At 40.4% G+C, this 23088-nt stretch overlaps 3 protein-coding genes across 16 annotated transcripts in view; 2 read left to right on the forward strand and 1 right to left on the reverse strand.

The window, feature by feature from the left end:
* The window catches only part of LOC133469687 (uncharacterized), a 35588-nt gene extending 17956 nt beyond the window's left edge, over positions 1–17632 (forward strand). For 4 of the 11 annotated variants that reach the window (XM_061757054.1, XM_061757057.1, XM_061757056.1 and 1 more), the window contains 3 exons: positions 164–429; positions 536–645; positions 1104–2467. In XM_061757054.1, coding sequence (XP_061613038.1) covers positions 164–429; positions 536–645; positions 1104–1382 — 655 coding nt within the window. In that variant the 3' untranslated portion in view covers positions 1383–2467. Of the gene's footprint in view, positions 1–163; positions 430–535; positions 646–1103; positions 2468–11385; positions 11468–14872; positions 14934–17396 lie in introns of those variants that run through there. The other 7 variants (XR_009785761.1, XR_009785760.1, XR_009785762.1 and 4 more) reach the window with 7 other exon arrangements.
* Positions 2107–17423, reverse strand: LOC133469688 (integrin alpha-M-like). 4 transcript variants are annotated; one of them, XM_061757064.1, is made up of 31 exons: positions 17235–17423; positions 13683–13772; positions 13299–13401; positions 13123–13220; positions 12056–12126; positions 11871–11985; positions 10664–10791; positions 10441–10583; positions 10188–10338; positions 9954–10104; positions 8862–8935; positions 8664–8778; positions 8232–8368; positions 7621–7767; positions 7315–7524; positions 6238–6371; positions 5575–5714; positions 5345–5499; positions 5135–5260; positions 4973–5046; positions 4761–4902; positions 4085–4183; positions 3532–3611; positions 3379–3465; positions 3240–3309; positions 3054–3152; positions 2884–2964; positions 2695–2805; positions 2499–2612; positions 2325–2435; positions 2107–2244 (listed from the first exon to the last, which is right to left on the reverse strand). In XM_061757064.1, exons 2-31 carry the CDS (start codon positions 13717–13719, stop codon positions 2143–2145), a joined length of 3405 nt encoding a protein of 1134 aa, XP_061613048.1. In that variant the 5' UTR covers positions 13720–13772; positions 17235–17423; the 3' UTR covers positions 2107–2142. The 4 variants fall into 4 exon arrangements, with proteins under 4 accessions (XP_061613048.1, XP_061613049.1, XP_061613047.1 ...); XM_061757065.1 differs by lacking the exon at positions 17235–17423 and having other exon boundaries at positions 11934–11985; positions 13683–14202; XM_061757063.1 differs by lacking the exon at positions 17235–17423 and having other exon boundaries at positions 13683–14202.
* A 1554-nt stretch (positions 17633–19186) lies between the features above and the next one.
* On the forward strand, positions 19187–22172 carry aldoab (aldolase a, fructose-bisphosphate, b). Its single transcript, XM_061757085.1, has 6 exons — positions 19187–19305; positions 19838–20104; positions 20522–20682; positions 20815–21073; positions 21358–21557; positions 21806–22172. The coding sequence occupies exons 1-6, from the start codon at positions 19194–19196 to the stop codon at positions 21896–21898; spliced, it is 1092 nt and encodes a 363-aa protein (XP_061613069.1). The 5' UTR covers positions 19187–19193; the 3' UTR covers positions 21899–22172.
* The last annotated feature ends 916 nt before the right edge of the window (positions 22173–23088 follow it).

The raw sequence follows: 23088 nt of genomic DNA on the forward strand, positions 1-23088 counted from the left end.
GCTCGCTATCTTATCAATGTACTGTAATTGATGCTCAATTTGTATATTTTACCTGAAATTTTAGGTTAAAATTCTAGCATTCTGTTCTAATTTGGTAAATGTAAAAATGATTGTTTTAAGGCTATATATGCTACACACGCTATGCTATATATGTTTCATACAGCCCCATACCAACTGCCAGTGACTGGACTGCCTATCTGGGACAGAAACTTGTCAATGGCGTGGAGGAGTTTGAAATGTCTTTGGCCATTGACAGTATTACTATAAGCAAACTGCAAGGTTCCAACATTGCAGTGCTGCAGCTAGCAAAAGGCGTCAGCTTCAGTGATTACCTCCAGCCTGTGTGTTTGGACATCACCAATGCAATATCCTTCCCCGCTGGTACTCCCTGCTGGACAGCTGGCTGGGGAAAGGGAAACAAAAGTCGAAGTGAGGGCACAATGGCCATGCAGCTTTTCTATTGAGATTGGATTCACTAAAATGGCTTAAAATATATTCAGACTAATATTCAGATAAGTGTGTGTCTTCTCTGCAGGCATTGAGAAATCAGAAAGTCTAAGACAACTTGAAACTGAGGTAGTCAGTTGTGGGAGTGCTGGTTCTGATCAGGAGAACATTTGTACTTCTGCCTTGGACCTTCAACAGGTGCATTCCTTTTATCCATATGTTTGCAATTTGTCATGTTTACCTCATCAGGTCCTCTTTCCTTTTGGACTAACCCTATTCAGGGGTCGCAACAGCAAATGATCCTCTACCATCTCTCCCTGTTCTCTGCATTTCTGCCCTAACTCCAGCTATCTGTAAGACTTCCCTCACCACATCCATAATTTCCTCTTTGGTCTTCACCTTTGCTTCCTACGTGGTGGTTCCATTCCGAGTAACCGTCTACTGACATTTCCAGTGTCTCTCCTCTACATATGTTCAAAACATCTCCATCTGGCCTCTCTAGCTTTGTCTCCAAACCTTCCAGTCTGGACTGTCCTTCTGATGAGCTCATTCACCCATCAAGTCCCATATGTAAAAACGTCTAGGCTGGATTTCTTTATGCATAGCAAATTTGGATGCATGGATAATGTTGTTCATTGCCTTTATTTTCTATGTAGGGGGATGATGGCGGCCCTCTAATCTGCAAGTCAGACTTATCTTGGTTCGAGCCGGCCCTCGTTGCAACAGATACTAGATCCCTCCGTGCCAACATTCAGATATTTTCCAAAATATCGCGTTTTGGATCATTCTTAAAGGCAACAGTTGGTGACATGCCGTCTCCTGCGGCTACTTCCTCAGCAGGTGCACCTGGTTCCTACGGATCATCAGTCCTGTCTTTCTTTGTGGCTTCAGCCTCAGTTTACCTGGTCGCATGCATGTATCATGGAGAAACTTGAGGCTTTTCATTGCAGCCCTGACAATATAATATTGACTCACCTTTAACCCCTTATGGCAATTCACTTACTGTGCTTTAGACACATTTCCATCAAGAAGGGCTTTTAAGTTTTGGTCTCCAAGGAATTGTTTGCAACGATAAACCCTGAACTATCTTGTCTTTAATTCAGATGATGAATAGTTGCCCAAGTTAAATAGTTAAATACACAATGTGATGAATTTGTTTTTTCTTAAATAGCACCTTTGGGTTCTGCCCATTCCATTCCAGTTGTCGAACAGAAGTGAGGATTTTCATTTTTTTTTTAACTCCAGTCTTTAGTTATCATATCACAGTGGGTGCCAAATAAACGGGTATCAAAAAGTGGTACCATGCAATTTGCTTACTTTGGAACCCCAATCTCAGCTGTATTGCCCGGTGCAAATGCTGCCATTAGGCCAAACCCAACTAAATTAAGTACCTCAAAAGTTTTTTTAAATGTTATTTTATTCTGAATACATTTTAATAATACAATAAAATACATCATAAGATATGAAAAACTAACATATTTTCAAGATGTTGTTTGTACGTCTGTTCCATACAATTGCAGCCAGTGTTTAAGCTTATACAAAATAATAGTGCAAAAATGTCACTTTATATGTTCTCATGAAATTCTATTGAATAATGTATGAAATCACCAATAGGACTAATGGACCGTGACCTCAGTGTTTTGTACACCTGCAAACAAAAGGCTGAAATTATTTTTTCATTTTTAAAATGTGTTTTCATTCCGGCATGAGCGTGGCCTCGTCTCTCACTGCGCCGTCTGTTTCTGCGCCGTCGGCATCATTAATCATCTCTTTGTATTTACTCTTGAAAAATCCAGCCTATGAATACAAAAGGTTTGGAATATTATCTGGATTTATTTGTTTGATTTATTCATTTATTCATGTAATTATTTTCTCACCTTATAAAGGACAGCTGAGAGTATAACCAGTATAGCCACCCCCCCTAAGGATCCCCCGACTATCTCTTTGGTAAAGTCTGGTTGGGGATACACTTCTACCTCTGTTTCAATCTGAAATAAACAATAATATTCGAGTCAATACATTCAAACTGTGACATCATATTGTAAAATTACCTTGCGCACGGGAGGGTTGTTAATAGACGATGTCGAAAAGAAGATGTACTGGTTCTTGTCATATTCCAGACTGACTGTGCTGGTAAAGATGTACTTGGCCTTGTCGAGTCCAATCTGTTTGAGAATAATGGCAAACTTAGATGGGCTGTTGAATGAAATACTTTCACATCCTTTTTCACAGACACTTCTGCATTACCTGCTGGATCCATGCTGCACTCATATTGGCAGATATTGTGTACCGCGTGCCCTCTAGCCTTCCCATGAATCTATTGCACTTGAACACCCTGCATGTGGCCACCGAGCAGTCCTGTGGGACAGTCAAGCACATTTTATGCATAATGAAGTGCCCACTTATAAAGTATAAAAATGATTGAATTGTTCTTACCACTATCTTATTTTTTTGCAGCTGACCAACAAAATTTATGACCTTAGCTCTTTCCTCATTGCTGTATTGGCAGTCTGGAATCTGAAACGGAGACAGTTCATGTCACTTAAACAAAGATGGTTAAGGTGTTTTCATACAGCTATATTTACACAGACGAAATGATGTGCTACCTGCAAAGTGCTCAGATTTGCCCAGATGTCCTTTTCACCAAGCTTCACGGGCACCCTGATCACCACTGTGACATTAAAGGCTCGGATGTTGTTGGAAACCTAACACAAAGTCAAAAGTGGTACTTAAAATAATAAATCAACTTGAAGAACTTTTTTTTTTTTTTTTTTTTTCAATGATGACTTTACCAGAACGGATTGCTGGACTGACTTCTGCATGTCATTTTTTCCGTAAGTGAAATTGATGTAGCGTAGAGAACTGAAAAGAAATGAGATTAATGGTCAGGTCAGATACTACTCAAGTTGTCGTTACTGTCCAAATACACACCTTTCCATTGTAACAAAAATGCTGTACTTCACACCAATGTCTTTCACTTTGTAAAGTTGGCTTAGAGCCGAGTGGCGCTCGTTCCCACTAAAAGAGAGACAACAATTCAAGTGTGCAACAAATAATGGTGTCACACTGGTTGAAGAATTTTACCTTGTTGCATTAGCTGTGACATATATCCTGTTGTCCAGTTGGCTTTCGGTTTCGATCCCGTACGAAACCACAAAGACAGCCTGAAATGTAATCAAAATTACAGAGATTTGTTTTGGGTCTCTGAAATATTAACATACTATCATACTATAGATATTTCTCTATAGTTCTCTCAGAGGTTGCAAAAGTACTCACACTTTGTACTTAAGAAGTACAGATAGTAAAGACTCTGGTAAAAGTAGCTTTACTGATTTAACTCCCGAGTTTTATGAAACATAACAAAGTACAGTCTGCAATATGCTCCGGTGTAAAAGAAAGAAAAACTTACATTTTTATACAATACAGCGGCTAAAAAAAATCTACTTCAGCAAAGTAACAAAATATTTGTACTTTCTACCTGTAATGTTTTACACAGCACAATTCAACATATTGATGCATCCAAGAAGTACTGGCATAGATTCAATGCATGTGTTGTAATAATGTGCAATGTGTGTTGTACTCTTTTGCTTACACAGCAATAGGTAACGACAGTGTTTTTACATAGCACTGAACCAACCGTTGAGTTACTCCTGAAAATGGGCTTGTCAATGGTGCAGTCTGTCTTTCCCCGAGATACGACGCCTTCACCGTCCAAGGAGTTGCACTCAACACGTCCCTGTAAGGAGATAAGAAATCCAAAATCATTTCTGTGTAGATTCTCAGTCATTCAGGTCACGCTAAATCTCCAACGTTGAATAGAGGCAACTGCACTCATCTAGTTTGTGAAAGACGTTTCACCTAAAATCCAGTAGGCTGCTTCAGTTCTAAATTTTAAGTTAAAGTGAAGGGGCATTTCTTTGAGAACAATGGTGTCCAAATTCTGGATATTTAGGCAGACCGCTGATTTGATAGAGCTGGAAGATGGTCCTCGGAAAGGTGGCTATTTAACAAGTTGTTTGAGGGTAGCAGGACAGCCATTCACCAGCCACCTTGAACAACAACAATAATGCTATTGTGACCACACCCTCCAGATTCATACATAGAGACACTCCAAATTTAACTGCCACCTTTCCCAGTTAAAATGGATATTTGACTTTTATAGCCAATATTTAAAACTAAAGAAGCCTTTTGGATTAAAGGTGAGACATCTTCAGCAAACAAGATGAGTCCAGTTGCCTCGATTCAACCTTTGCGAAAAATCCAGAATCACCATAACTGGAGAGGAAGAAGTCTTTGTTCGTGTTCATCCCTACCTGCAGGACGGTAAATTTCCTGTAGGAGAATGCAGCTGGGTACGTGAGAACGACAAGGGTGTTGTAGGAGTTTTCGCCCAGGTTCTCGACGGATACGGTGACATTCAAGAGCTCATCAATGCCCACTTTAACCTCCAAGGATCTGTGCCATCATGAGAGACGTCAAACATTGCAGAACCAGACCTTAAAAACCTTGATAAAATGACTCTGACCTGCTGAAGTTGAAATCCAGTTTGAGGTCGTCTACACATTCCTTGTCTTTGCCACAGTCGATCTCAAAGGCCAACTGTGGAGAGCAGATGACAGGTGAACATTGAAAGCACTGCGAGAGATCTCCAAACCTTACAAGGCACAGATGAATGAAGCCGTCTCACCAGATGAATGGTGGTCATCTGGGCCTGTTGTGCCAGACTCGGGCTCAGGTTATTGGCAGCGGGCAAACCCTCAAATGAGAGTCGGAGCTCATTGTGAAGAGGATTCAAAGCATCTTCTGGGCAGGGCTGTGAACATCAAGACGGTGAGGAAGAGACGGCCGAGAACCACATCAGCCTCGCACGGGTCTTTGGTTCCATCCAACAACTCACCTCGATGTAGAATTTGACACTTAAGCATTGTGGCCTTGCTAAATCGAGAACCATGGTCCCGCCCTTTTCCCGGTTCTTGTCACTGATGTAAGCTCGGTTATTGGGCACCTTGCGGTTGGCATCCAGCGTTAAAGTATAATTAACTCTTGCTTTCGCTGCAACAAGTTCAAGTTTACAAGTGAACATGATGCATACACATGTCATGGAATGAAGAGTGGAGAATTAGGCACCTCCTTGCACGTTCGATTGTTTGCTCATCATAAAGCAGATGTCTGCAAGGAAGAGCTTTGGATTGTCGCAGTTAGCAATCGTCGTGACTTGTTTCGGGGTGTAGGAAAGTATGCTTTCTACCAACACAATGGGTTTGGATCTGGAAACACACACAAGTAGGCGCAAATAATGTTTCACGTCGTCTTTCCCTTCCTAAAACAATGGTGCTTAAGCGCAAGGGCGACGAGTTTCGTTTTGATTTGGTTTGCGAGATTACGCAAAATGGGCAGCACAATGGATGAGATGAGTGGTGAGCCAGTTTGCCTCACAGTTATAACGTTCGGGGTTCGAATCTCAGCTCAGAACGTCCTTTGTGGAGGAATTCATGTTTCTCCCAGTCCGTGCTGGCCTGGGTTTTCTCTAGTATTCAGGATTCCTCCCAAATACCAAGAAAAACGTGAATATTAGCTTCGTTGAAGACTCTAAATTTTCCATTGGTGTAAATGTGAGCATTGTTGTGCGAGCACTAATAATGCTTGGAATGTGACTGGACAAATGCTGCATCACATTAATTACCACTTATAACAAGTAGTGGAATAAACCAAAGAGCGCAAGTCGTAACATCTGAATTGCCCAAAAGCTGCTGCCTTATAACAATGGCGTAACAACATAGTATCCCTTACCTGAGTAAGGTGACTGTTCCTTTTGAACCCACCGCAAGGTCAGGCAGGCCGTCCCTGCTGAGGTCCGCAGAGGACTGGCTTATGGACATGCCGAAGAACCGGAGTCTTGACTTGAATTCTGAGCCAGCAATCCTCTAAAGGAGTGAATAAGTAAACATCTTGTTTTATATTGTCAGTGGTGCGATCAGGTGCAGTTTCTGATCTGGCGGTCGCCCAGAGCGGCATTCTGTGGGGGGCGGCACTGTTGAGCCAGTGCTAATGTTGCTTGCATGCTCTTGAACAAGAACATGCGACAGATATATATTTTTGTGGCTCAAACGTGGAATTATAAGAAAGACGCTAGATGGAGTAGCATCCACTTTTCGAGGTCCTAGCTGTGGTATTTGATTGACAGTTGAGCGAGGTGTGGTTTCAGCTCATTCAGCGGACACGCCCACAGTGTTTGAGAGTGGAGAATATGGCTTGATTTGTTTATTATTATTATTTTATTTTTTTGAGGCCTCATTTTATATACTCAGTCATTCAAATTTAGCTGGTTTGTTAACAGCGCTCTTCTCTGTGGTGTGACTAATCAACAATACATTTATTTTCACTTTACAGCAAAGGTGTCAAATTCAAGGTCCGGGGGCCAGATCCGGCCCACCACATCATTTTATGTGGCCCGCAAAAACAAATCATGTGCCTCCAATTCCATGATTCTTGCTAAAGTCCGTACCAAAATTTCAAATTCTCCTAGGTAAAAAATAATTAGGGTGACATATTTTAAGCATTTTTTTTGCGACCAAAACCCTCTTTACAGTCACTTGAACAATATAGTTGAACAAAGTACTATTCTTGAAATCTGATTTCAAAAGTAGCTTTCCATCAATTTGTTGTGCATGTGTAATACTACGATGAGTCAATGAAACATTTAAATGGTTTGATAATGGCCCACTGAGGGAAACCAAAACTCCAATGTGGCCCAAGACAAAACTAAGTTTGACGCCCCTGCTTTACAGGAACCTTTAAGTACAGAGTGTGAGTACTTTTGCCACTTCAGCTGTGTGTAAAGGAAATAATGGTTGATGATCAATTCACCTGTGAGAAAGTAGTTGAGATCCCTCTTCGCTCGCCGTGAAATATGTAGACGCTGCCTTGTCCGTCATCCTCCAACGGCGCCCCAACCGCCAAGTCATTGAGTCCATCTGAGTTGAGGTCAGGAAGTATCGCAAGGGAAGAACCGAACCGTCCTCTGGGGGATTGGGCTCCTCTCAGGACTACCGGAGACTCGAACCGACACTCAACTTGCTGGTAGAGATATATGAGGATGAGGCTCAGTGGTGATAGAACAGATTTTCAAGAAAAGTTATATAAAAAAAAAAAAACCTTCTCAAAGTGACTCACCAAGCGGATCATGTTGCAAACATAAACCCTCCCCTCTCTATCATCCTCCACAAACATGGGGGCGGATATGAGGATCACATCTGTGCTCTTGTCCCGATTCACGTCCATGGCACAAACCACTGCCCCGAAATATTCACCGATCTGATACTGCAGCAACATAAGCTGTTGTGATTCTGTACATTTGGAAAACATTCAGAGCGCTTCCCTTTTTCCACATTTTGTTATGTTACAGCCTCATTCCAAAATGGAATAAATCATTTTTTCCCCCTCAAACCTTTGCACACAACACCTCATAGTGAGAATGAGTTTTTTTTCTTTACATGTGCATATGTGGCATGTCTTTTTTTTTTTTTTTAACGCATTTGCAAAATAAAAAAAAATAAAAAACATTCAATTTCTCATTATTAGGAAATAAATCACATTCAAAAATTTCAAACAAATCAATTTTGGGGGGATATTTTCATTTTGCTTTTTTTTTTCTTCTTGTGTCTGCTTTGCTGCTCTTCCCCCATTGGTGGACTCATAACGGCTTATTCAATTGTGTAGGACACTTTTGAAATCAAGAATGAATACAAATTATACAGTATGTAAGTAACATTGTGGGAGCATACCTGCCAATTGAAGGGATCTATTGTTTGGCCAAGCCTGTTTTGGGAAATCACCATCACAACTCCTCTGTGTTGGTATCTCGGAGCACCAAGTACGGTCACACTTGAGAAGCGCGTTTGGGCAACTGTTATGGAATAACCTGAAATTGGACAGGGAGACGAGATTGTGCAGTGCAGCTCCAGATCCAGCAGGTAGTGCAGTGTGCGTCTTTGGTCCCAACATTTGTTAAATAGGATAAGAGCGATGAGGATAAAGAAACACAAAATCCTTATACAGCGTAAGAGTTGTGCAGTGAACAATATTTTTTTTTTTAGTATGTAGTCTGTCTACTATATAGTACCACACCTTTTTTTTCATTCAATGATTATTTTTCCAGAGTTTTACAGCAATTACAAAAAAAAAATCTATTTTCCTAAATATTCTCATTTTCATACCCAGATAGCTGTCAGGATCAATGTTCATAGGCAAATAGGAAGTTCCTCCCTGGCCCATGTACGTTTGGAAGCCACCTCTCCATTCGTTTGCACCGACAGACGCAATCTGTACTCCCTGAAGTGATGGCAGGAACTTCAGGAAAATCTTTTGAAAGGGACAGAACGATTGTGCTGTTCACGTGTGCTCGATTTTAGTACCCCAGGTATAAAGGCAGCGCTGAATCCCCGCTGGGCCATCTCCATTTTCAGCTTCTCGCCGCTCGATTGAGATCCTGCGATAATTAAATAAACACATTACAGTTTAACAATGTAATTTCCCCCCCATAATTATTTTCTCTTGTAATTTATTATTCATGTATAGCTATGATTTCTTTCTCACAGTGTTATCTTTTTTGTTTTTGAAATTTGTACGAACGATTACAAACACGCTGAGAAAAAAAAAAAACCCTAACATAACAAGGACAAAGTCCTAAAATTAGGAGAAATAAAGAGCTATTAAAGTATTACGATAGGGGGGAAAAAAAAGTTTCAAGAATAAAATCGTATTCTCATAATATTTTCTAATCACAAAATAATGACAATAATCAGAATAATTCAACGGTATTCTGGTAAAATTAAGGCTTGTGTTGTTATATGTTTAAATTTGAATGATGTAAAATTATGAATTATTTTAATATGTGGATGTATTGTAATATTCATCTTATGAAATATTTGTTTTTAGTCTGTTCTGCTATTGGGAAGACACTTATTTTTCAGTGTGGGTATTGTTATTATTATCATAACACTACAAGAATAACCCGGTTATTTTTGTTACAAAATTGTACAATTATAAAATAAACTCCTAATTTTAGCAAGTGTATTTCAAAATTCGCACTCAAATGGTCCCCAACAGTGCTCATCTTAACACGGGTATGGTATATGTTGATGCTTTGCATATTATGACTGTTGCAAAATTACAAATATTATCGTAATTTGCTAACTTTTTGGTTTTGGCATAACGCTTCAACCTTACTCTGCTAATATCACAACTTCAGTGTCCTAAAATTACAAGCTTTTTCCTCACGCAGTTTTAACATTTTCTCATAATATTTGCATTTGATTCTTGTGAACACTACATTATTCTCCTAAAAATCCAAGATTTTTCACACCATATTTTAACCTCTCCCTGTAAAATGATGGCTTCTTTTATTTGTATTTTTCATGTTCAATGTGCCCTTATTCTCCATTACATTGCACAGAGAACAAATAGAAGAAAGAATGCTTATTCCTATGGAAAGTTCCCATCTGTACCTTCAATCGCAAAGATGCTGTCCTGCAAAGTCTGCTGTATTGCGTCAAGCGCGTTGAAGTTCTGCACTTGAAACACATGCTTTGTTGAGGGAGAAGACGCGATGGTGTTCAGCTCCCTTTTCGCCTTTTGCTTTTCAAATGCGCTCCCCACCTTGCCAAAACAAAGAAAAATACGGTAACATTTAAGCACGTGAAATCCCAAGTTACTGTTGTCGTGCGTGAAGTACAACTCACCCCGATAGCAAATCGAACTATATTTTTTCTTTTGGCTATATCTACTGCTGCTACCAAATCATAACTGTCACTAGATTCTCCATCAGTGATCACTATTAGAATCTTCTTCACGTTGGGCCTTGAACCTGTGTCTTCTGAAAAGACATCATTCCTATACCAACACAAATATCAGTGTTCAATAAAGATTCATTGATACGTTTGAAGTAATGATAGCGATTCAGATTGCGTAAGAGCGTGGAGAAAAAATACATACATAACACTCCGAATGGCCTTGGCTGTGTTCGTCGCTCCTCTTAACTGCCTTATTCCATTAATGTCAGCTCTCCAGGTGTTAACATTGAAATTATTAAAATTGTAATGGATGATGGGTTTGTTAGAGAATTGGACAATGGCAAACTTTGGAGAGTAGATAAAAGACATACAGTACAGTATATTAAAAGATGTACAAAATACAAAATAGTCTTACAGTCTCTCACCTTGGAATCTTTGGCCACAAAGAAGCCGATGAGATTAATGACAAAAGTCTTCATTTTTTCAAAGTCTTTCCAATCTACGCTGCCCGAGCCGTCCAGCAGAAATGCGATGTCCGCTTCACTTCGACACTCTAGTCATGAAGAAGAATTCTTGTGACGACTTCCTTGTATTTATTCTTATTCAAAAAAACCTAACTCGTCATCAAAATATCAGAACCTGCACCATGAGCATTGTTAATACATTTTAAAAAATGGACAACAGAGCCACTTTTGGCCTTAAGGTACCACATCAACCATTGTTACAACTGAATGGAATATTAATGAGGCTGATTCCACTCAAACGACTGTTATTGGCAGGCAGAGGCTCCTCTTCGATGCATCTTAACGATTGTCGTTTTGCAATAAGAGTGATGCCGTTTGTGGTTGGTGCGCTGACCTGTTTCCTTGGGCTTCCTGAACTTTGCTGAAAATATCCACCACTGGAATTTTTAAAAAAAATGCCCATTCCTCATTTGACAACAACTGGGCGTAAGATAGTGAGGTTATCTGATTAACATGATAACTATTAATGCGTGCTTTATTGTTGAAATGTCCTGTTGTCAACCAAATGTTTTGAACCCACTCCTTGAGTTGATGTCATAAACATTTGTGATTTACAAAACAGCGAGTGTGTGTCAGCGGAGTCTGCCTGCACCATTCTCAACATCCGGGTGTCTTCTTTCCAGGAAGAACACCGGACGTGATCAAATTTACTACCCCAGCAAACAAGCAGAGCGAAGGGACATTAGCAACATTTCTGCCCGACAGGTAAGTTTATCACCTGTTTTGATTTTTTTTTTAATTGACTGTACAATCCAAAAATATAACATTTCAAACGGATAACATTTAGTGTTATAGTAACACTCCATTACAAATAAGTCATGCTACCAACGTAACGTCGGCTTGTTTATAGTGCTAATGCTAGCTTTGTATTACTTGCGCTGCTGGTGTTCTCGGTGACTATTTATAATGACTAGGCACTTGAATAGTCAAAAGCCACAATGAACGGCCATGTTTGAGAATCGCACTTGTGCACGATAGTGAGTGGCGTGGCTTTGGTCAGAGGGGGCGGGGCTATCATTGAAGTGAGGCTACATTCAAGTCTTTTGAACAATGCAAACTCCCTTTGACATTAAAAGCAAATTAAAATTCAAAATTAAAAGTGAAGCACCATCAAGAGAAGAAGGGATGGGAGGTTTGAGGCGATCAGAAGAGTCTAGCACCAAGCACACACCGTTGTACATGGTGATGCTTCCGCAGTCTTTCGGGATGGTCGGACCACATACCTGCAAGGGAACAGATCGGTGGTGGGATGGGCAGGAATACACACTCACGTCCAAAATCACTGTGACTCACCATGGCATCTTTTGTGGATGGATCAGTTGTCATGCTCAAACCAAGCGACATGTTGACGGCAAAACCCGGCACTGCAACGAAGAGAATAATTGATTAAGACCCATGCACCTGCTTAGGGCCCGTGACCACTAAGGGACCTCCAAGAGCAATTCACGGAAAACGATGTCTCTGATGTAGTAACATAAAAAAGTTCAATGTTTAGATGAAGGTAGTTTATTTGGAAAAAAGAAAAATACTGGAGCTTTTGCACATTTTAAAATATTTTTGGGCACTTTTCCCTCACATACCATTATATCATGATTATTTATGTATGCATTTGATTGAGATTTTATTGTTCTTGCACTTATTTTTTGTTTTAAATCAAAGTGATTTTATCTGTTGTTCTTCCACTACAAAATTTAATTTTGCTTATGGCCCCATGTAGACGTAGCTCTGCCTATGTGTCATCCACCCAAGACATAATATATATAATAATAGATGCCTCCTTTTTCCCCTCAGGGGAAAAAAAAACAAGTAGTGACTGTTATTACCCAAGTTAACAGAATTGTTCCCACGCAATTAATCCAAAGTTTAACGCTGAGCCCCTTTGAACTACTTTGCTAACCATAAATGCTGAACCTATCAAAGCACATAGGTAGCAGACTACCCAGGAAATTAATAAAATTCCATCCTCGTCAAAGAATGCATGTTGGAGGAGATATGGAGAAGAACAAGAGCCGGCGCTAAAGTGAAATAAAGTGAGTGAGAGGACTGAATATTATATTCTCAGGGCTGCATTGATCATTATTGAGAATGTGAGGTTACTCGCCAATGAACAAAGTAACGACTTTTAGAAAACCAGTTGTTTGTTTACATGGTACCTTCAGCTGCTGAAAACAACGCGAGTGACGTCATGCACGCTGCGATGGCGAGATTATTTATATTCGGCACTTTGTGTCAGCTGCGTTTGTTTTTTTCAAAGTGCCGTATGAAGAAAGTAGAGTCGAGTCAACCAAATCAATTTTACAATTTCTATCTTCATTTTAAAGCGGGAGCGATTGAATGATTGTGCAAAGTGTGTCGCTTACCTGAAATTTGTAGCGCACTGCAGGACTCAGTGGAGCATTTAAAGATTTGCCCCCGTCTGTTTTGTGAATATTGAGCGAGGGGCGCACTGACTAGCAATCTGACAAAATACAACCAGAAAAGTGCTATCATAACACATCGCATTAACGAGACATTTGAATCCCATTCTTTCACTCACTCGGATTGTCTTTGTACTATCTGGTAGCCAAAACCTTCTGCGGGGTTCCTCAAGGTCTTCCAAGCCACAGGGTCAATATTGAAACCAACTGCAACTTTATATACTGAGAAGAAGATAAAACAAGAACAAATTGTGTGCTGCTGCTGATATACTGTTATGTGTAGCGAGTAGTACCATCACCAAGAAGAGACAGATTTAATAGATTGATGGATGGATGGAGATAGATAAAATTAATCAATGCTGTTTAAAATCAGAAATGACTCTTAATGGTTGTCCCCGCATCATTTCCGATAAGACTAGTGTGCCGATGATTTAAAATATCAGAACAGAAAGCAGGTATTCTTTTGTAGAAAAACTCTATATTTTAAATATATATTATCTTACCTGTGATGATAAGTGTAGTAGATGTGAGCCAGTCCATCGTGTCACTCCCACAGACTGCGCTGAAATACTGCAAATGCTGCAAGGCAACAACTTAACAGGAAGACGTTGAAGGCAAAAATGACAGCATCAATAGCGTGACAGCTAAAAGAGGTAGTAAGAGGAACTCAGTTGTAAGGAGAAAATATTGTCTCACATTTTAAGTGGCTGGGACGCAGAAAACCATCCTCACTCGTTGATTACTTGGCTAACACAATAGAACTCATTGACAAGAATGTTTTCCTCCATTTTTTGATCCTGACAAATTGGCAACTGTAACTGGCTCGTCTACTTCACTTTTTTTTTTCTTTTTTTTTAACATAGTGTTTGATCTTTCTGATACAGTACTGTCGCGAAAAGATCGAAAGCAACTCATTTGTGTTACATTTATTGCAAAATATCCCAAAATAACAAGCTCTAGTTCTCCTTTTGCTTTGACTTCCTCTGCTCTGTCTTATTCATTGTTTGTAGCAGGAAGTTCCACATTGCACCAGCCATATAAAAGGCAGACTTGTGCAATGTCCCCATTTTTTTACATTCTGATCACTTAGTCAGAATTTAAAACGGTACATGGACATTCTGAGTAGGCATACAAATGATTGAGCTTAATATGTGGTGACAGGAAGCAAACCAATGATCTTATCTTCACTTGTAGCACCATAAGCTTTTCTGTGTTATTTAGCAATACTACCGTCACTGTATAATTGTTACTCAGTAGCAGAGGTGGCAAAAGTACTCACAGCCACTTGCGTAAACAAGACTGATAAAAGTACTAGTGCTGAGTCAACTGCTTCACTTACGGAAAAGTTAAAGTACAAACTCTGATATGTACTCGATTACAAAAGTGTTTTTTGTTTGTTTTTGTTTGCTGTTAATTATATATTCAACCTGTGTTAATAACTGAGCACATTGGGAATAAAACTGCACGCAAAATAGTAGTGCACTCCGTTTTTCCTATTAAGCAATGATTAATTCTGCACAATTCACGTAAAATACTTGGTTATTAGATTCATCCAAATCTGTGACTGTGAAAGGTCATTAAAACAGTGGCGGCCTAAGACGTATGTATATACACTAGAGCACATAATGGCAGAAGTCAAGTAAAATTACACTATGTCATTTGGGAACTTGCAGTTGTTGTCTTCTCATCACAGGCGTGCATGATGACTTGTCAAGACCACAACTTTCTATCCATCTCTTTTCTGGTATAGCAAGGTAGGGTACACACATACATTTACTGTGTGAGCAAAGGCCCGATCCTGGAATGCCTGTGAATGATTATCCTGTGGTATGGGGTGTGCTAAGAGTAGATTTTCCTCCCCGATCTGCTCAGAAAGTGTTTGGGGCCGACAGTGGTAAATGTTAAACCTGTTTAATAGTTCTGATCACAAATCCTCGTGTGTGTGGTCAACACCCAGTTCAACCAAACCACCAACTCCATGATACCATTAGGCCATTAGCATTGAGCAAGAAACATGGAGAAGAGACTTGTTTTTTTGCTTTAGTGGACCACATTAAATGCTGATCTGGCCGCTGCTCCTTGGGTTTTCACTGCCACGTAATGAATAAAGAAATAACTTTCTTTATTATTGTTATAACTCTCTATATTCTTTCTTTTCTTTCCACGGTTGTTGAAATTTTTTTATCAGCGCCTGGCTTCTCTTCACAATCAGAATCTTTTGTACATGTCTCACACGTCTTTCACCGGAAGAAAAATGACACATTCTCTCACATTTGAAAAATCACTAAAGATGTTAAAAAATGGTGTGTGCACCCACCCATCCATCCATCCATTTTCTGAGCCGCTTCTCCTCACTAGGGTCGCGGGCGTGCTGGAGCCTATCCCAGCTGTCATCGGGCAGAAGGCGGGGTACACCCTGAACTGGTTGCCAGCCAATCGCAGGGCACATAGAAACTAACAACCATTCACACTCACAGTCATGCCTACGGGCAATTTAGAGTCTCCAATTAATGCATGTTTTTGGGATGTGGGAGGAAACCGGAGTGCCCGGAGAAAACCCACGCAGGCACGGGGAGAACATGCAAACTCCACACAGGCGGGGACGGGGATTGAACCCCGCACCTCAGAACTGTGCCCGAAAAAAAAAATAAAAAAATCACAAAACAGCCATGTCGCTGGTGCAGATCTGTAACTTTCTGCTTGACGACTGGGCAAACCAAAGGTTGTGCAACTGGACTGTGCATGTGTGACCTTTACCGTGCATGCCAGCTGACCCCAACTTCCTCCCACCGAGAAAGGACGACAGGAAAAGGTCACAGAAAGGTCAAGGATCAGCTCGCTCTGTGTTACTGAACGCGGGGTTGGATTACGAAAGGCACATTCAGTATCCTGTATATAACGTCATTTCACTGCTTTCTAAATGCTGCAGCGCTTCTCATAGTAGAACCATAATAAGTTTGTCTTTCGTCTGTCTTTGTGTTCTCAAAATGTAATCCATGGATCTCCAGATCCGCAACCTGTGGCTTGTGGGTCCACAAAATAATAATAAATAATTGAAAACAAATGTATACCCACACTTGGGGACCAGTGTGCCAATGCAGCAAACAAAATAAATCAATTACTCTTCCCTTCGCTTAAGTACAATTAAAAGCTCTGTTATGATTGTGACATTGTCAACTCAACACAACTTTATTTATGGAGGACTTTATCTGACATCCCCGTAATGAATAAAAAGTCTTTTTTTTTTTAAAGAACAAAAAGGCATATTATTATGGGAATTACTACAGAAGATGCATTTTTTTAAATTAACTTCCCAATGGAACTTTGTAAACAGAAGGTTTTATCCTAACTCAAGATTACTTTTTTTCTTGAGAAACTTTCTAAAATGTGAACATTATGACTTTTTTTTTCTCGAAAATAGGCAACTTCAGAGTTTTGCACCAATTACCACCGAAAAAAAGCCAACATTAAAATACATTAGTGTAGTAGTCCGAAGTGTTTATCAAAAATAAGGCTGAGGTTTAATTCCTAAAAAGTATATTGCTGTCGCCAGGAAGAATCCTGGCACCTCCTTCAGTAAAACAAACCCACAAAAACAACATGTTTCTTAAGCCATTAAGATTGCATCATCTGAGAGCCCAAGCCCTTTTCAAAAATTAATTCAATAATTTGTAAAAACTACAGACCCACATGGGGACTAACCAATAGTATCAGTTTGTGAAAAAATATGAAACTCACCAAATTTGGACATCAGAGGTTTCTAACACTGCGCTTACATAAAGGAAAAAAAAAAAAACTTACCTAAATAATAATTCAATTAAAATGTATTGCATGTAAAAAATTTTATACAAATTGCACCTAAATAGATTTAAAAAAAACAAAAATGTTTTCAATTCATTTTTCAAATGTATTGAACTTACAAGTTGAATACAACTGAATTGTGCTTAGGCAGTGATTCTTTCACGTACCACCAGAGGGAGCCCACGTACGACTAGTGGTGCCACACTTTGAGAATCACAGTTTTTTGGCCTTTTTAGTGTACATTTGGTACTTACGTTTAATTGGCGTTTGGATTATAAGGGAATCCCTGTCCCTGGACCCAAAAATCTTGAGAACCACTGGCAGAGAAGATGTTAAAAGGAAGTAACGCTTCCTTCATTCTCCATGTTCTCACGCAGTTTTCCTCATTTCCTTCTGTGCCGTTTTCCACTCAACAGCCCCTTTTTGCCCTTTCGCTGGCCAGCTGCCACCAGACCACTCCAGCCCGAGACGCGCTGAATGTCACGAGCCGTCTCTGGTTGCGTCCTGTTCTTTTTATAGACGAGCAGCTGAAATGTGAAGGGTCACAATAGGAGGATAAATGCAAGGGCCAGCCAGCCCAGTGGGTGTCGCAGACGAAGGCCACTTCTCTACCTCCCTCTCTCTTCTCCCAGCTCTCCTTCTGATCTCAAAGGTAAAAGGACAACTATTTAATTGGCTTTAGTCACTTTTCTGTATTTTGTGTGGATTTAAAGCATGGCGTGCATGCCCTTTCCATTGCGATAGAAATAAAGTACACTTTGTCATGTATTCTTACTTACCTCTGATGCACTACAAAAATCAAATATGTATAATTCCTATTATTATTATTATTATTATTATTCACTTTGGCTCTCTTTTAACTTTTAGAGTATCAGTATATGCAGTTTGTTTACAGGCTAGTAATTATGTTTAAAAAAAAGTGTATAATAGTTAATAATACGTTTCTTAGTACTATTTGGCATGTTCAACTGTTTTGTTAAATGTCTGAACCTGCAGTCAGCGTGAACTGCTACCTTTAATATCTGGTATTATCTAAGTATAATTATCTAGTAAGGAGAAAGGAGTTTGAGCTTTGTAAATAATAATGACAATAATAAAAACATGGTTGACCTAAAAGTGGCATTTGCTTTTTTTTTTTTTTTTTTTTTTTTTTTTTTTTTTAAATCTCATAACAGTTTTAAGTCTTTATAAAGTCTTAACATGCTAATTCATAATGAGCTCTTCAACCATGTATTATGATTGTTGACATTTTCATGTTTTGGTTGGTTTTATCTCCTCCAGTTGCACGCACGGCCTCTGGTTTCTTTTATGGAACACCCTGGTGCAAAGTCAGTATGTATGCGTTGCTGCGCTGTGTATATTTAGTTCAGACTCGTGTTGTCGGGGGAAGCGGTGGCGAGGTATGCGGTAGAAGAGAAGGAAAGGTCAGAGATAAAGATGGAAGGAAATGGAATCGGTCAGACACATGCTAGTGGTTGTCGCATGTGTTTAAGGTGGAGTTGTTCTAAAACAGTGAGCAACCGCGCCACAATTTGTTGGTCAGGCAGGATACCACGAGAGCTAGCATCAAGGAGGTTTCTCTCCCACCACTTCCTTTTCAGTTGATGCTCTTTGACTTCATGTTTCTCTTTGAGTCACAAGCATAACCCAACAACACATAACTTTTGATTTGACCCATCTGCCCCATTGGCACACTGACAGAGGAGTATCTGCAACATTTGCACAATCAACATTGTCCCAGATTATCGCACTACTCGTCACTTTAAACTGCATACACTCCTTGACGTCTCGGCACCCTTAGCACAATGGTCATTGCTCCGGACTATTGCGAGATTAGTCATTCGAACTGCTCTAAGTGCTAGAGAACTCTGCATCTTTTTGCACAATTGTCAAAAAAAAATGAAAAAATTGTACCGGCATTACCAGATAACTAGCGACTTTTTATTGCTCAGTGACTGTTTTTATCAATGTCTTTGTATCAAAAGTGTTCTCTGTCAATTGAGCGTCGGTTGTCGTACTAGAGCGGCTCCAACTACCGGAGACAAATTCCCTGTGTGTTTTTTGGACATACTTGGCAAATAAAGAGGATTCTGATTCTAACAACGGGGGGGAGTATTATCAACACCCGCTAACCCCCCCCCCACCCCGTCGACGATTGCACCACTGAATTTACCAAAATGTTCCTCTTTCTTCTCTTCCTGAGCAGAGTTAAGATGCCTCACGCGTATCCCTTCCTCACTCCTGAGCAGAAGAAGGAGCTCAGTGATATCGCTCACAAGATCGTTGCTCCCGGCAAGGGAATCCTAGCCGCAGATGAGTCTACCGGTAAAGATTCCCGATGCGCTACTATACACTGTTCACAAGCATATTCTTTACAATCAGCAGCACAACACCAGCCCAAAATCATGTTCATTTGTTCATTATTGTTCATTGTTATTTTTACAAGTTATTATTTCCAATAAATGAATTAACAAATTATTTAATCGTATAATTTAATACAAAATGCATAAGAAGGAATAAATATAATTTTAGGAATAATAGCTAAATGAATGCAAAAAGTATTCCAGGACTCTTGATCATGTCCATGCTCGGTGGGCTGGACTAAAGAACAGAGCGGGCCATATTTTGTAGGTCCTTGTAAATTGTAATTCTCTCTATCTTACCAAGACATTTTTACAACAATTTGAGGGTGACAAATGTAGACTGTTAACACCTAAGTGGAAGCTATTATACAAATGAAATACAAACAATTAAATGATCACAACCTGTAGGTGTGATGATACTTGTGTCTATATAGTGCGCATCATTTCATTTGATCTCATCTTTCCACATTCCGGTTCCTTGCTGTCCACTCCAGGTAGCGTGGCCAAGCGCTTCCAGAGCATCAACGCTGAGAACACTGAGGAGAACAGGAGGCTGTACCGCCAGCTCCTCTTCACCGCTGACGACCGCGCCGCCCCCTGCATTGGCGGCGTCATCCTCTTCCACGAGACCATGTACCAGAAGACCGACAGTGGCAAACCCTTCCCCGAGTTCCTCAAGGAGAGAGGCATGGTGGTGGGCATCAAGGTCGACAAAGGTGTCGTCCCTCTGGCCGGAACCAACGGCGAGACAACGACTCAGGGTGAGGCCAGAAGTAGTTTAGATGTGCAGAGCACAAAATAGAATCCAACCAAGATTCAATTGAGCCAATGAGAACTACAGTGGGCCAACTCCATTTTGGTCATTTTGAAATGAAATACTGAAATGAATGGAGAGAATGAATGTTTCAGATGAGCACTGGACTAAATCAAGGTTTAGTTCCAACTTTGACATATTGGGGACAGCCCATTATTGCACTCAGTACTTTGGTGCCAGTGCATCTGCATGTTGGTATAAGTATAAGTGGTATTTGTCATCTTTCAAATATTGATAGATTTCAATATGGATGTTTGGACTTTGAACACTATTGAACTAAACTGTTGCACTTAGACCACTATTGCACTATACCCATAAAACATGATGATGATTCTTTTTTGATAAAGCTTCTTGTTTGCTCCAGGTCTCGATGGACTGTACGAGCGCTGCGCCCAGTACAAGAAGGACGGTGCCGACTTCGCCAAGTGGCGTTGTGTGCTGAAGATCACCCCCACCACTCCTTCAAGACTGGCCATCATTGAGAATGCCAACGTCCTGGCCCGCTATGCCAGCATCTGCCAGATGGTAGGACGGGCTTGTGCTTTCTTAACATTTATGGGGCAAGAAACCATATCTGGCAACTAAACTTCGTACACCTTTGTAAAAAAAAATAAAATAAATAAAAGTCTCTCCGTGATCTTCTCCTGCATTCCTCAGCATGGCATCGTGCCCATCGTGGAGCCTGAGATCCTCCCCGATGGCGACCATGACCTGAAGCGCTGCCAGTATGTCACCGAGAAAGTCCTGGCCGCCGTTTACAAGGCTCTGTCCGACCACCACGTGTACCTGGAGGGCACTCTGCTCAAGCCCAACATGGTTACCGCCGGCCACTCCTGCTCAATGAAGTACAGCAACCAGGAGATCGCCATGGCGACCGTTACCGCCCTCCGCCGCACCGTGCCCCCTGCAGTCCCTGGTGTGACAAACCTCTATTTTTAACCCACGACTTAATTTTCAGATTACAAATTTGATTAATTGGAGCACTACAACTTTTTTTCCTTAAAAAGGGTCATTTTTTAAAATTCTTACGGCATTTAGGGCTACAAATTGTTGTTATGTTTATGTTGTGTTAGGATTTCCAAGCAAAAATTTCTCACCTGTGAGGGGTCCCTGGACGCCAAGATTTTGAGAACAACTGTTCCAAGCCACGTGGCAAAACTGCATCAACTCAATTGGTTCTTTTACTCTTCCAATTTATAGGCATCACCTTCTTGTCTGGTGGTCAGAGTGAGGAGGAGGCTTCGGTCAACCTGAACGCCATGAACCAGTGCCCTCTGCACAGGCCCTGGGCCCTGACCTTCTCGTACGGACGTGCCCTGCAGGCATCTGCCCTCAAGGCCTGGGGTGGCAAAAAGGAGAATGGAAAGGCATGCCAGGAGGAGTTTATCAAGAGAGCTCTGGTACGTGTTCAAATGAAACAGAGGTGGTAAAAATAGTCACACTCGATACTTTAGGAGACGTACAGATACTATAAAATAGAAGTACTGATCTAACTCCTTCAATTAGTAAGTACCTGAAACCTGAAAAAAATCTACTAAGTGCAGTAACAAAGCACTTGTATTTGGTTACTTCGCACCACTACGAATGAATAAAATGCCACGCCCAGTCTGTTTCATTGTGTATTTATATCCTGTCTTTCCTTTTGCAGGCCAACAGCCAGGCATGCCAGGGAAAATACGCTTCCACTGGAAGCAGCGCTGCCGGTGGAGAGTCTCTGTTTATGGCTAATCACTCTTACTAAAGCACACCACCACGTTCACTCTCTCACACTTATCACGCCGGCGCCATGACTCTGCCTGTCACCTCTCTGCTAATGTAAAGCCTCGCGGTTGGAAGTGAGAGTGGAAAATCTCCTCCTTTTTGTTGTCGCAACCGGAAGATTTTCCTCCATTCCCTTGACCTTATGCAGATTCACACCTTTTCTCAGGTGAATATTCCCACACTGTTTTTACACAAGTTGCACTACTTTTCATTGGATTTATACTGGTTCAATGAAATAAAGTGTTTTACCCTTCTATGATGTTTGACTTCTTTCTTGAATAATTACTCAAAATGATGTGGTCACAATAATAAATACTGTAACCTTGTGCCCCTAAATGCCTATATTGCACACAAAAATAGGTATCTCTAGAACCATTACCATTATTATTTTAATACTTGTGACAATAGTACCCCTCAGTTGAAACGTTGCTGGATCTGCAAAAATAAAAAATGGCATTCAGCTTAAGATGGATAATGAATATATGCCTTTGGGTATTGTTATACTCTCTTTGTACATGTGTTGCTGTACCATGTGTTCAAATATCTGTTGCTTAAAGGGTTATAACGCCACAACGCCAATGCTATTCGTTAGCTTGTCTTTGCCGTTTGTTAGCAAAAAGCGAAACGGACTTACATAAAGCTATGTAGTTGAATGGCAACAGGTTGATACACAGGTTATTTGTACTTCCTGCCATCTAGTGGAAGAGCATTTAGTTGTTTTGCCTATCACTATACGTCGCTGGCATGGGTAGATGAATAAAGATACATTATTTGTAGAAACTAAATGCACATCTCTGCAACAAGTGAAATTTGATCATTTCCTGCACCTAGATTACAACTACTATACATAAACCTAACTTTGGCTTCTATGTAGTGACGTTTCAACATTACAAAAGGTAATTATGACATTGGAAACATTTGTTGATGAGCACAAAGTCAAACCAGTTTGAGATATTCTTGTCCGCTTACTCGCCCGAGAGGACGTGTAAGAGTTCACCTCTCCCTGACTTTTTCAAATCTTTTGATCTAGTGCATCTAGATGTCGATTGACAAACCAATTAAATGCGAATTAAACCTTGTTATGTAAGTAGTGAGCGGAACGTTGGAATACCATGCCACAGGTTTTATCTGCCTTGAGTGCAACAATGACATCACCATCAACTTAGTCAT

This window comes from Phyllopteryx taeniolatus, chromosome 19 (assembly GCF_024500385.1).
Source record: "Phyllopteryx taeniolatus isolate TA_2022b chromosome 19, UOR_Ptae_1.2, whole genome shotgun sequence".
Taxonomy (NCBI): Eukaryota; Metazoa; Chordata; class Actinopteri; order Syngnathiformes; family Syngnathidae; genus Phyllopteryx; species Phyllopteryx taeniolatus.

Coding starts and splice junctions, on each gene's coding strand:
- LOC133469688 (XM_061757064.1), bottom strand. CDS start 13,719: ATGGACTGGCTCACATCTACTACACTTATCATCACAG. Junction 10,584..10,663: donor TTGTGGCCAAAGATTCCAAG/GTGAGAGACTGT, acceptor TACTCTCCAAAG/TTTGCCATTGTCCAATTCTC. Junction 7,525..7,620: donor TTTGCAACATGATCCGCTTG/GTGAGTCACTTT, acceptor TATCTCTACCAG/CAAGTTGAGTGTCGGTTCGA.
- aldoab (XM_061757085.1), top strand. CDS start 19,194: ATGCCTCACGCGTATCCCTTCCTCACTCCTGAGCAGAAGAAGGAGCTC. Junction 20,683..20,814: donor ATGCCAGCATCTGCCAGATG/GTAGGACGGGCT, acceptor TGCATTCCTCAG/CATGGCATCGTGCCCATCGT. Junction 21,558..21,805: donor AGTTTATCAAGAGAGCTCTG/GTACGTGTTCAA, acceptor TTCCTTTTGCAG/GCCAACAGCCAGGCATGCCA.